At 31.1% G+C, this 11,864-nt stretch overlaps 1 protein-coding gene across 1 annotated transcript; it reads left to right on the top strand.

The window, feature by feature from the left end:
* Positions 1–9,852: 9,852 nt before the first annotated feature.
* Positions 9,853–10,601, top strand: LOC145803507 (uncharacterized). Its single transcript, XM_082896792.1, has 2 exons — positions 9,853–10,395; positions 10,518–10,601. Exons 1-2 carry the CDS (start codon positions 9,853–9,855, stop codon positions 10,599–10,601), a joined length of 627 nt encoding a protein of 208 aa, XP_082752918.1.
* Positions 10,602–11,864: the final 1,263 nt, after the last annotated feature.

Here is an 11,864-nt window from a genome sequence, read left to right as displayed (position 1 = left end):
CCTGAGTTTGTGTTTGTTAGGAATGGTGTAATTCCTCCTCCATATTTGATCTCTTCTATAAAAGCCAATAAACTACTGAGGAAAGGTTGTAGGGGTTATTTGTGTTGTGTATTAATTGTGCCTACAGATAGTACTAATGTGGAAAATATCCCCATAGTCCGTGAATCTCCTGATGTGTTCCTTAATGAATTGCCCGGGGACTTAATTGATAGAGAGATTGAATTCACCATCAAAGTAGTACCCGGAATCTAGCCAATTTCTAAGACCCCTTACAGAATGTCAACCTCTAAATTGAAAGAATTGAAAGTCCAACTTCAAGAGCTATTAGACAAGAAGTTTATTCGACCAAGCACTTCGGCTTGGGGTGCTTCAGTTCTATTTGTCAAAAAAAAAAGATGGAACCTTAAGATTATGTATAGACTACTGAGAATTGAACAAGGTAACTGTCAAAAACAAATACCCACTACCCAGAATAGATGATTTGCTTGACCAACTTTAGGGAGCCCAAGTGTTTTCTAAAATTGACCTTGGATCCGGGTATCACCAATTAAAAATTAAGGCAGAAAATATACAGAAAACTACATTCCGAACTAAATATGGACACTATGAATTTCTGGTAATGTCGTTTGGGGTAACTAATGCACCTGCCGCTTTTATGGATTTAATGAGTAGGGTCTTCAAACCATACATTGATGAATTTGTTGTTGTTTTCATAGATATTATTTTGATTTATTCTAAAAGTAGTGAAGAACATGAGTGTCATTTGCGAACTATGCCACAGATTTTGAGAGAAAAGAAATTGTATGCAAAACTATCCAAATGTGAATTCTGGCTTGACAGTTTAACTTTTATGGGGCATGTACCGCTGACCCACAGAAAATTGAAGCTATTGTGAACTGGCAAAGACCAACTACTGTGACAAAAGTTAGAAGCTTTGTGGGATTGGTTGGCTACTACTGCAGATTTGTGAAAGACTTCTCAAAACTTGCTTTGCCATTGACTCAGTTAACACAAAAAAATGCACAATTTCATTGGAATGACCAAAGAGAGTTTCCCTTTCAAGAATTGAAAACCAAATTAGTGATTGCACCGATTCTAACTCTGCCTAATGGTACAGATGGATTACAAATATCTAGCGATGCTTTATATAAAGGATTGGGGTGTGTGCTAATACAAAACGGTAAGGTAATTACTTATGCTTCTAAACAACTCTGACCACATGAAAAGAACTATCCGACCCATGATCTCGAGCTTGTAGCCGTAGTCTTCGCTTTGAAAATCTGGCGCCATTATCTGTACTTGTGAGGTGTACACAAATCACAAAAGTTTGAAATACTTCTTTACCCCAAAAGAACTGAACATGAAACAAAGAAGATGGCTTGAATTGATTAAAGGCTATGATTTACAAATCTTGTACCATTCGGAGAAATCTAATACAGTAACAGATGCTTTGAGTAGAAAGGCAATTGGGAATTTGGCATGTTTGTTTACCGGTCAGAAGGAATTGTTGTATGAGTTGGAAAGAAATGAAATTGAGATTGTCTTATGTGAACAGGATGGAATTTTAGCCGCCATTTCTGCACAGCCAGCAATCATCGAAGAAGTTAAAGAAAAATAGCTAGAAGATGAATTTTTGAAAAAGATTGTTAATAAGATTGAATCAAAACTGAGATCAGGATTTGTGTTTGAGGGTAGTGTATTGAAATTTCGGGATAGGCTTTGTGTACTGGATTGTTCAGAATTGAGAAAATGTGTCCTGACTGAGGCACACAAATCTAAATTTGCTATGCATCCAGAAAATACGAGTATGTACAAAGACTTGAAACAAAATTTCTGGTGGCTTAGAATGAAGAAGAGTATTGCTGACTATGTAGCCAATTGTTTGCATTGTCAACAAGTGAAAGCTAAACATCAACGACCCGTTGGATTACTTCAACTGTTTCCAATACCAAAATGAAAATAGGAGCATATCACGATGGATTTTATTGTCGGTCTGCCTCGTTCTTTAAATTATTTTTTATTTATTATTTTTAAAAAAAAAATAATTTTTTTTTGAAAAAAATATTTGTTATTTTTTAAATATTAGCCTAATAATTTGTTATGATTTAGATATATATATATGGGCTATCCAAAAAAAATTTAAATTTAAAAATTCAAAAACATTTTTAAAAAATATTTAAAAAAATAAAATAAAGTATTTAAAATTAAAAAATATTTAAAATAAAAATTATGTATATAATAAAAATATTTAAAAAAATACAATGCACAAATATAATAAATACAATGCACATTAAAAAATATAAATAAATATTTACCCTAAAAAAATAAAATTAAGAAAAATTTTAAATATTTTTTAAATTTTGTTAGTTTATCAAAGGTATTTGAGGTTGTTTAGCACTTTGAAAATGTAGCAAGGACAATATCATCCATCAAGATCTATTTTCGTGATGTCAGATACTTCTATCAACAATTCCTAACGTTTACTTCATGACAGATGGTAAATTGTTATACGAATATAAACCTCAGGGGATAGGATGGAATTTCTGAAACCTGGGGCGCGGGATGCAATTTCTGAAACCTCAAGAGGGGTATAGGTAATTTGCCCTTTTAAAAATAATTTATGGAGTTTTGGATGATTTATTTAATTTATTTTTTTAATTGAATAGATGGGTGTGAAAGAAAAAAAAAATGATTGATGTGTAGAATGTAAGAAAAAGAGAAATATGAGAGAAAAAGTGATTAATTGATGTGTGAGAAAAGTGATTTTAAATTTTTTACCAAACAAATTTTTAATTTTTTTTAAATTATTTTCAAGAGACAAATTAAGCAAAGGCTTATTTTGATAAGTTAAAAGTCAACGTTTTATTTTTTATTTTTTTTTTTAAAGTGCAAAAAATTAGAGAGATTATGTGATTTTAGAAAGTTGGCTATTTTAGTAGGTTAAAATATTTATGTTTAGGAAGATGGTTGGATTTTTTTATAATTAGGTGCGATATTTTGTGAGAGAAAAAATAAAATGATTATGAATTTAATGTGATATTTTGTCTTATTAACAATTTAATTTTTTTTTTTTTTATAAATTTTAGTCTCAAAAGTCAAAAAAATCCTTTGCCAAATGAGGCTAATAAATTGACTTTTAACCTAATTACCAAAAAAAAGTCAATTTCTCTAGCTGAACTTTAAACACGTAAAAAAATAAAAAAATAATATAATTTAAAAAATTCAAAACAATTAATAAATTTATTTTTAACCTAATTGTCAAAAGATAGCAAAGCCTCCGTTTGGGAAGTGGATTGACTTTTTGATTTTTTTGACTATTTTAACCCGTGCTACAAAGCTTGATTTGAGAATGATTTTTTGATTTTTTGAATTTTTGACTTTTTAACTTTTTTTTGTGAAAGAATAATGTAATGATAATGAGTTAGATATAATATTTTATTTGTTGTGACTAAAATAGCCTATTTTATTTTTTGTGACTATTTTAGCCACAAACTAACTTGTCAACCACCAAGTAGAGCAAGGATCCTCTAAAGTGATTTTTCCCTAAAGTTTTCTAGAGTGTTACATTGTGTGGTTGAGATTTACTGGCAAGTCACATCAATTTTTATGATGTGACTTGCCAATAAATCTCAACCACACAATATAGCACTCTGAGAAATTTTAAAAAAATTTCACTCTAGAGGATCCTTGGTGCACCAGGAAAGCCAATTTCTCTGGCTGAGCTTTACTCATCATGAAACAAACATGTGTCATATGGCTTGGTTTCACCACTGTGTTTGAGATACGGTGATTCCAGTGTGGCTCAGCTGCAGATCCACTCTCCCAACATACATCTCTCTCTCTCTCTCTCTCTCTCTCTCTCTCTCTCTCTCTCTGGACCCATCTCTTTCTCTCTCTCTTTCTGTGTGTGTGTCCGTCTTCTCTGCATCTATCAATCTCTTGCATCATGATGTGAATGTATGTATAGGCTTTACGCAGTTTTCGGACCGTGATGTGAATGTATGTATAGGCTTTATGCAGTTTTCGGACCACAAGTATGAATCTCTCTCCTTTCCATGTTCTGTTGTCTGCGTCCCCGTCTCTTCTACTCTCTTTTCTGTTGAGGAAATTATGAATTAGTACTACAATCAAAAAAAAATTATTAAGGTTAGTCTGGAATGTGTGTTGATTTTTAATTTTTTAATTATTTTAATTTAGGATTAAAAAATTTTATTTATGATGGATTTTTTAGTTTTTTTTAATTTTTGTGAAAAAAAAATTATAATGATTATGAGTTGAATATAATGTTTTGTCTTATTAAATTAAAAAAATTATTTTAATTTTTTATAACTATTTTAGCCAAAAAAGTTTGGGGCTTTTTCTTCCCAAACCAACTCTAACAAAATTTATTTATAATTCTCACTTTGAACAATGATGATTGGTTTAGTTTTAAAAAAAAATTATGAATTAAAAATAGTCACTACAACAAAAACATACTTTAGTGGCACTACACTAGTGGCATATTTTTAGAAAATGCCACAAAAAATGATATTTAGTGGCACGTTTTTAAAAAATGTCACAAAATGACAAACATAAAAGGCTCTAGTGACATTTCAATGAACAAGTGTCACAAAACTACAACAAAAACATACTTTAGTGGCACTACACTAGTGGCATATTTTTAGAAAATGCCACAAAAATGATATTTAGTGGCACGTTTTTGAAAAATACCACAAAACGACAAACATAAAAGGCTCTAATGACATTTCAATGAACAAGTGTCACAACACTATAACAAAAACATATTTTAGTGACACCATACTAGTGGCATGTTCTTAAAAAATGTCACAAAAAAAATATTTGGTGGCATTTTTTAGAAAAATGTCATAGAGCCACAAACATACAAGGCTCTAGTGGCATTTCAATTAAAAAAAGTGTCACTTCACTACAATAAAAATGTCACTACAACAAATTTACACTTTAGTAACACTACACTAGTAGCATGTTTTTAGAAAATGTCACAAAAATAAAAAATCGGCATTAAATGTTTTAAAAAATGCCATAGAACCACAAAACATATAAGACTCTAGTGGCATTTCAATAAAGAAATGTCACATCAATTTTATGACATTTTATAAAATAATGACACAAAAAATTATGTTCGTGACATTTACCAACAGATGCCACTAAACTTTAGTTGCAATGGCATTTTTTAAAAAATGTCAGGACACTAGGTAGGTGCAAATTACTTTTTATGGCACTTAGGTGAAAAGTGTCATAAACAAATATTTTATAGCATTTTGAGAAATGCCACTAAGCCAAAAACTTTCCAAGCTTATAATGACATTTTTGAAAAAACAAAACATGCCAATATATTTTCTAAATTTTTAAAATGCAGTAAATGACTAAAAATAAATGAATTAAACTCAATATACACTACAGGAAAAAGCATATTTGGCGACTAAATTTCCTGACCAAAACGACATTAGTTGCCAAAAGTAAAGCTTTTTGGCGACTAAACAATTTTAGTAGCCAAAAGTCTACAATTGGCGACTAAAACTAAGTTTGGTCGTTGATTATATGGGTTTTAGTGACTAAAAAATTTTTAGTAGCCCAAAGTAAAGTTTTTTGGCGACTAAAAAAATTTAGTAGCCAAAAGTCTACAATTGGCGACTAAAAATAAGTTTGGTCGCTAATTATATGGGTTTTACCGACTAAAAAAATTTAGTAGCCAAAAGTAAAGCTTTTTGGTGCCAAAAAAAATTTTAGTAGCCAAAAGTCTACAATTGGCGACTAAAAAATAAGTTTAGTCGCTAAAAGTGGTCATTTTCAACGCGAGAGAACTAAAATTCTAAGGCAGGAATAAAATTTTTTGGTGACCAAAATTTTGGTAGCTGAAAGTGCATCTTCAGCGACCAAATCTGATTTTGGTCGACAAAAGTTAAGTTTTTTAGCAATTAAAAAATAATTAGTAGCCAAAAGTATAGAATTGGCGACTAAAAAATATTTTTAGTAGCCAAAAGTGGTCTTTTTTTTATTTTGATAGTAAATAGTTTATTTTACATAAATTATGTTCGATAAAATAATTATGTTTATACACATACTTTTATATTAATATGGATGTATGTACTATATAAATAATATATGTTGCATATATAATCATGTGGTGGTATAGAGGTGTAGTGGGAAGAGTGTGGTGTATAAGGTTTATGGTGCGGAAGGTTGGCGGTTCGAGTCTCCGCAAGAGCGGATCAAATTGTTCTACAACGAATTATAGTCATGAATGGCACTTGATAGCGTCACGAATAGTGCCTACTATGACATTAAAGTGTTACTGAAAGGTTTTAGTCTTGATGGTGTAATGACACTTACAAGTGTCACTAACTCTTTTTTTAATGGCGCTTGATAGTGCCACAAATAATATCTACCATGACATTAAAATGTCATTGAAAGTTTTCAGCCATGATGGTACAGTGGCACTTGCAAGTATCTACTGTGGCACTCGTATCTACCGTGGCACCGATAGAAGTGGCACTTGTTCAAAATGCCACAAGACAAAAAAAATGTCATTAGAAGAATAATTTTGTAGCACTTTCAAATGTCACTAAATTAAGAAAATGTTGTAGTGAGTCCAAATATTATTAATTTTAAAAAAGTATATTTAAAATATTATTTAAGAATTAGATTTACGATTACACTTTCATTTCTATTATATATATATATACATTTTTTGTGCTAGAAAGATAAGATATACGGTTTATGAGAATCAAATTTATTATGAATTTTTGTTTGAAAATCTTTTTTATTTAGAATAATTTCAAATATGAGATTTTTCAAATATTCTACAAGGATGTGAGGTTCTTCAAACATTTCAAAATGAGTACAAAAATTTTTTAGTAAGTTTTGGACGAATATATAATTTGAAACTATAACACTCTAACGGAATACTCCAAAAAGACTCTTTAGTGAAACACTCTAATGTAACACACAAAAAACTCATTTAGTGTACTTTTTTTCAAACTTAATACTCAAATGTAATACTCTACAAAAAGGATATGAAATTCTACAAATCATTCCAAAATAAGTACAAAATTTCTTAATAAGTTTTGAGCAAATGTATAATTTCAAACTGTGAGTGTTACGTTAGGAAAAAATATACTAATGAGTTTAGTGTGTTTGTTTTGAAGGATTAGGGGGTGGGATTGGACTATTAGTCTCACTGGACTAATAGTCCATTGTTTGTTTCATTTTTTTTGCTCCGGACTAATAGTTCCCCCGGACTATTAGTCCCACAAATATGGGACTATCCTATCCCATGGGGGGAGGTGGGATAGAAACCATGGGATTGGTATCTCATGGGATTATTTTGTGAAATGTCCATTTTACCCTCCATGCTATTACTTAGCAAACAATTAGAAAATGATAAACTAGTCTTTTGAACATTTATAAATTATTTTTTTAGCGTTGTTAATTTAAAATTATATATTAAATAAAAAATTTTAATTATAAATTTAATTTAATTAAAAATAATAAATTATAATTTATGGCCTTATAAATTAAATTTTTTTAGTGTTGTTAAAAAATTAAATTTACATATTAAATTAAATTATTTTTTTAGTGTTGTTAATTTAAAATTATATATTAAATAAAAAATATAAATTATAAATTAAATTTATTTAAAAATAATAAATTATAAATTATGGCCTTATAAATTAAATTTTTTTGTGTTGTTGAAAATTTAATTTATATATTAAATAAAATTATTTTTTATTGTTGTTAATTTAAAATTATATATTAAATGAAAAATATGAATTATAAATTATAAATTTAATTTAATTGAAAATAATAAATTAAAATAATTAAAATATTGTGCAAAAAATAAAATAAAATAAATTTTTATTTAATCTAGCTAAAAATAATTAAAATATTAAAGCTATGTTTAATATTGCTATTACTTAGTAAATAATTGAAAATGATAAAATAGTCATTTGAGCATTTATCCTTAATATCCCAAACAAACATTGGATAACTAAAAATAGTCTAATCCAGACATCTAATCCCATGACTAAACAAACATAAGATACAAATTTAGTCCAACCAAATAGTCCCGGCACAATGTATCCCAAGACTAATAGTCCGATGGATTACAATCCCATGAGTTATCCTTCAAAGGCGGACTGGATAAGGGAGGATTGTAATCCATCGGACTATTAGTCTTGGGATACATTGTGCCGGGACTATTTGGTTGGACTAAATTTGTATCTTATGTTTGTTTAGTCATGGGATTAGATGTCTGGATTAGACTATTTTTGGTCTGGATTAATAATCCCCCCAGACTGTTAATCCTATATTCATTGGCTTATTATTGTATCCGGGAGGGCCTGGGACAGAATTCATGGGACAATGTATCCCATGGGATTAGCCAGGTTTATTACATCTTTGACCCTCTCTTTCTTTTAGCTTTTCCCATTTTGCTTTCACTGCAAGAGCTTCATTTCACTGCAGAAGCAGGAGCTTCATTTTATAATCTCTGATCTGTTGAACCTTTGCATCCGATCTTCATTTAGGTTTGAAACTCATTCTATTTATTTTTTGCTGAGCTTCATTCTATTTATTTTCAGCAGCTTCATTCTATTTATTTTCAGTAGATTTTTTCCAGATTTTTTCCAAATTTTCTGATCTTCTATTTATTTTATATTTTTTTTCCAGATCTGTAACCTTTATCCCTGTTGGTTGATTTCTTTGTTTTATTGATTTATGTATCTTTACCTTGGATCTATGGTAGATGGCAAGTATACAAAAGACAAATCCATTCAGTTCAGATCTGTAACCTTTCGTCTTTTTTTTGCTTTGTTTTTTGTTTATACAAAGAAAATCCATACTCTGTTTTTTGCCACATTTGGGACAACATCCCTAAACAAAGATTCATTAGTACTCTTGACATTTTATAGGTGGGAGTGCCTTTTTTGGTATAGTTATATTTAAAACATTAGTTAAAATCTAAAATGATCTCCTTCACTATACTTGGACCATGATATGCAGCAGCACCAGCCATTCTTTCCTGCAAATTCCACATGCTAAACACAATTATTTTTTCATTTCAATCTAAAAATACCCATATTATTAATTTCCTCACACATTTGCCACTACATAACTGATTAGGCTATGCTTGGATGTTGGATTCGTCAAGTAAGAGGGAAATGTTAGAGAAATAATATTACTTATACAATTTCAAGATCCAAACACTGCATTAGTGCACCCAAAAAAAAATTGAGATGATGTACAGAAGTAATGATCTCATGGTAGCAAAATACAAATATTGTTAAAAAGACATGGCAAAACGTAATCCATTCTTCCAATTACATATTTCAAATCCACTAGAAAAAGCTCATCTGAACCACAAAAAGAGAGCTAAAACATAATACCCATTTCTTATTTATAAGATACAAAAAAATTAAATAAAAATAACTTTCCTCTTAGAAAATAATTAAGCCTCTAAGCTGTGGCCTGGGGCAACAAAATCAATCTTCTATGTAGTATTTAATTATCAATAGATTCTCTGCAACCAGGCTTTAAAGGTCCATTTTCAGTGTAACAGCTATCATCCTATTATAGTGGTGGCCAAGAAGTTCATTACCTCCCCAATGTAACCACACAGGCTGCATCAAACCACGAAAAGACCAATAATCTAAAACATTAATTTTGTTTATTTTCCAATAAAATAATCTATTTATTTTCAGCAGCTTCATTCTATTTATTTTCCGATCTTCTATTTATTCTTCGATCTATTTAGTAAATTGTTTATGATTTGCCGTTATGTTTTCTCATTTACTTAATTTATTTGTAATTTTAAATATTTTCTTCTATATAGAGATGGATCAGAATATCAATGATTTTGATTATGAGAGTAACGATGAGCTTGAATTATACGTAGTGTTGCAAGATGTAATGCAAGAACTACACGCTTTATGCGCCGTAGCTTTTGTTGTCATTAAGGTTGTCTTGAAAAGGTATTTATCTGAGTATCGCCATAACCTTATTAGAGAGCCCAATCGATTGCAAAAACAAATGGACTATATTAACCGTTTAGTGAGAGAAAGTGACATAACATGTGTTGAACAACTCTGTATGGATCGGCGTGCTTTTATGACCTTGTGCAATATGGTTCATACAATAGGTGGGTTAGGGCATTCAAAATATGTCACTTTAGAAGAGAAGGTAGCGTTTTTCCTCTTCATCTTGGCACAACACTTGAAAATACGAAATGTTAAGTTCAATTTCTATAGGTCTGGAGAGACTGTTAGTCGGTATTTCAATGATGTCTTAAAGGCTGTGTTGCATCTGCAAGCCAATTTACTCGTCACACCAAATCCTATAACTGAAGCAAGCACCGATCCAAGATGGAATTGCTTCCAGGTAATGGATTTGTAAAAATTTGGCAACACTGCATTACTTTTTTTTTATTTCTTTTATTAAATCTTTTTTACCAAAAACAAAAATCATAACTATTATAATGTCTATTGAATTGGTTTGTTTAGAATTGTCTTGGAGCACTCGATGGCACCTATATTAAAGTTCATGTACTTGTGGTTCATCAACCAAGGTATAGGACAAGAAAATGAGAGATTGCTACTAATGTTTTGGGAGTTTACTCCCAAGACATGAATTTCATATATGTGTTGCCGGGGTGGAAAGGGTCAGCGGCCGACTCTAGGGTTCTGAGAGATGCAATCAATCGACCCAATGGCTTAAGGATACCAAATGGTAATACAAAAGTACTTAATTTTTCTTAAATTCATGAATAAAAATTTAATCTAATGCATAACATTCCACGCACAGGTTACTATTACCTAGTGGATGCGGGGTATACGAATGGGAAAAGATTCTTAGCACCTTACCATGGTCAGTGATACCATTTGTCTGTTTGGAGAGAAGGAGCAACTCCAAATAATTACCAAGAATATTTCAACATGAAACATGCATCAGTTAGGAATATCATAGAAAGGTGTTTTGGAAAGTTGAAAATGAGATAGGCTATACTTCGCAGTGCATCATACTATCCCATTAGAACCCAAAATCGAATTATCATAGTCTAGACACCCCATTTTTGACCGCCCTCAAGACTTGGGCGTTACTGATGGTTTACTTGGTGGAGAAAGGTGTGCAGGGCAAAGGTTTAGTTTCTTCAGCAAGGAGAGAGACAAATCTCAACTTCACACCCCATTTTGGACCAAAGTTATTTTGGAGGGTTTTTAGACCTTAGAACCCTCTCTTTCAAAACATTTTTGAAATAAAGTTTCTACAATGTTCCGAGGCTCACATTTTGTCAAATGATGCGCTTTTCGATAAACCAAGCAAGGACAAAGTGGAAATGAATGAAAGAGAGATGAAATCTTTAAAAATATTTCAAAACACCTTGCTTAGGGGTTTGAATTTGAGAAAAGAAGGGGAGGAGAGAAGAAACCAAGTTGGAGAAGAAGATAGGCAAGAATCGCTAAGAGAGGGACGAGCAGTTCTCGCTAAATCAAGCTTATCTGTCTATACAAATGAAGTTAAGCTATGAGGCCACCACCGCTGGAAACAAGACTTTCGAGGCTTCATTTTTTATTCAAGAATCTCTTAAATCCGAGTCCGGATGGCGGAGATATGATTGGTTGAAGTTGGGCATCATCCCGGTTGGACCAAAACTGAGCAGCCTTCACCAAAACAAGCATAAATCTTTGCACAGTTGGAATTTTGATGCAAGGATGGTGCCATTAGAAAGCTTACTTCCAGGGCTTCACTTTTGACACAATATTGACCTGAAAAGGAGTTCATATGAAGAAGTTATGCCCGTTTGAAGTTGGACCTACAGAGCAGATTTTTCCTGCCGACCGGCCTGAACA

Source organism: Camellia sinensis, chromosome 12, assembly GCF_055761805.1.
Source record: "Camellia sinensis isolate YWXY chromosome 12, ASM5576180v1, whole genome shotgun sequence".
NCBI classification, from domain to species: domain Eukaryota; kingdom Viridiplantae; phylum Streptophyta; class Magnoliopsida; order Ericales; family Theaceae; genus Camellia; species Camellia sinensis.
Note: the sequence above shows the minus strand (reverse complement) of the source record. Positions and strands in the feature narration are given on the sequence as shown.

Excerpts from the sequence above, each read along its gene's own strand:
- LOC145803507 (XM_082896792.1), top strand. The coding sequence starts at position 9,853 with ATGGATCAGAATATCAATGATTTTGATTATGAGAGTAACGATGAGCTT. Across the intron at positions 10,396-10,517 it reads CAAGATGGAATTGCTTCCAG|AATTGTCTTGGAGCACTCGA; the intron begins GTAATGGATTTG and ends TGGTTTGTTTAG.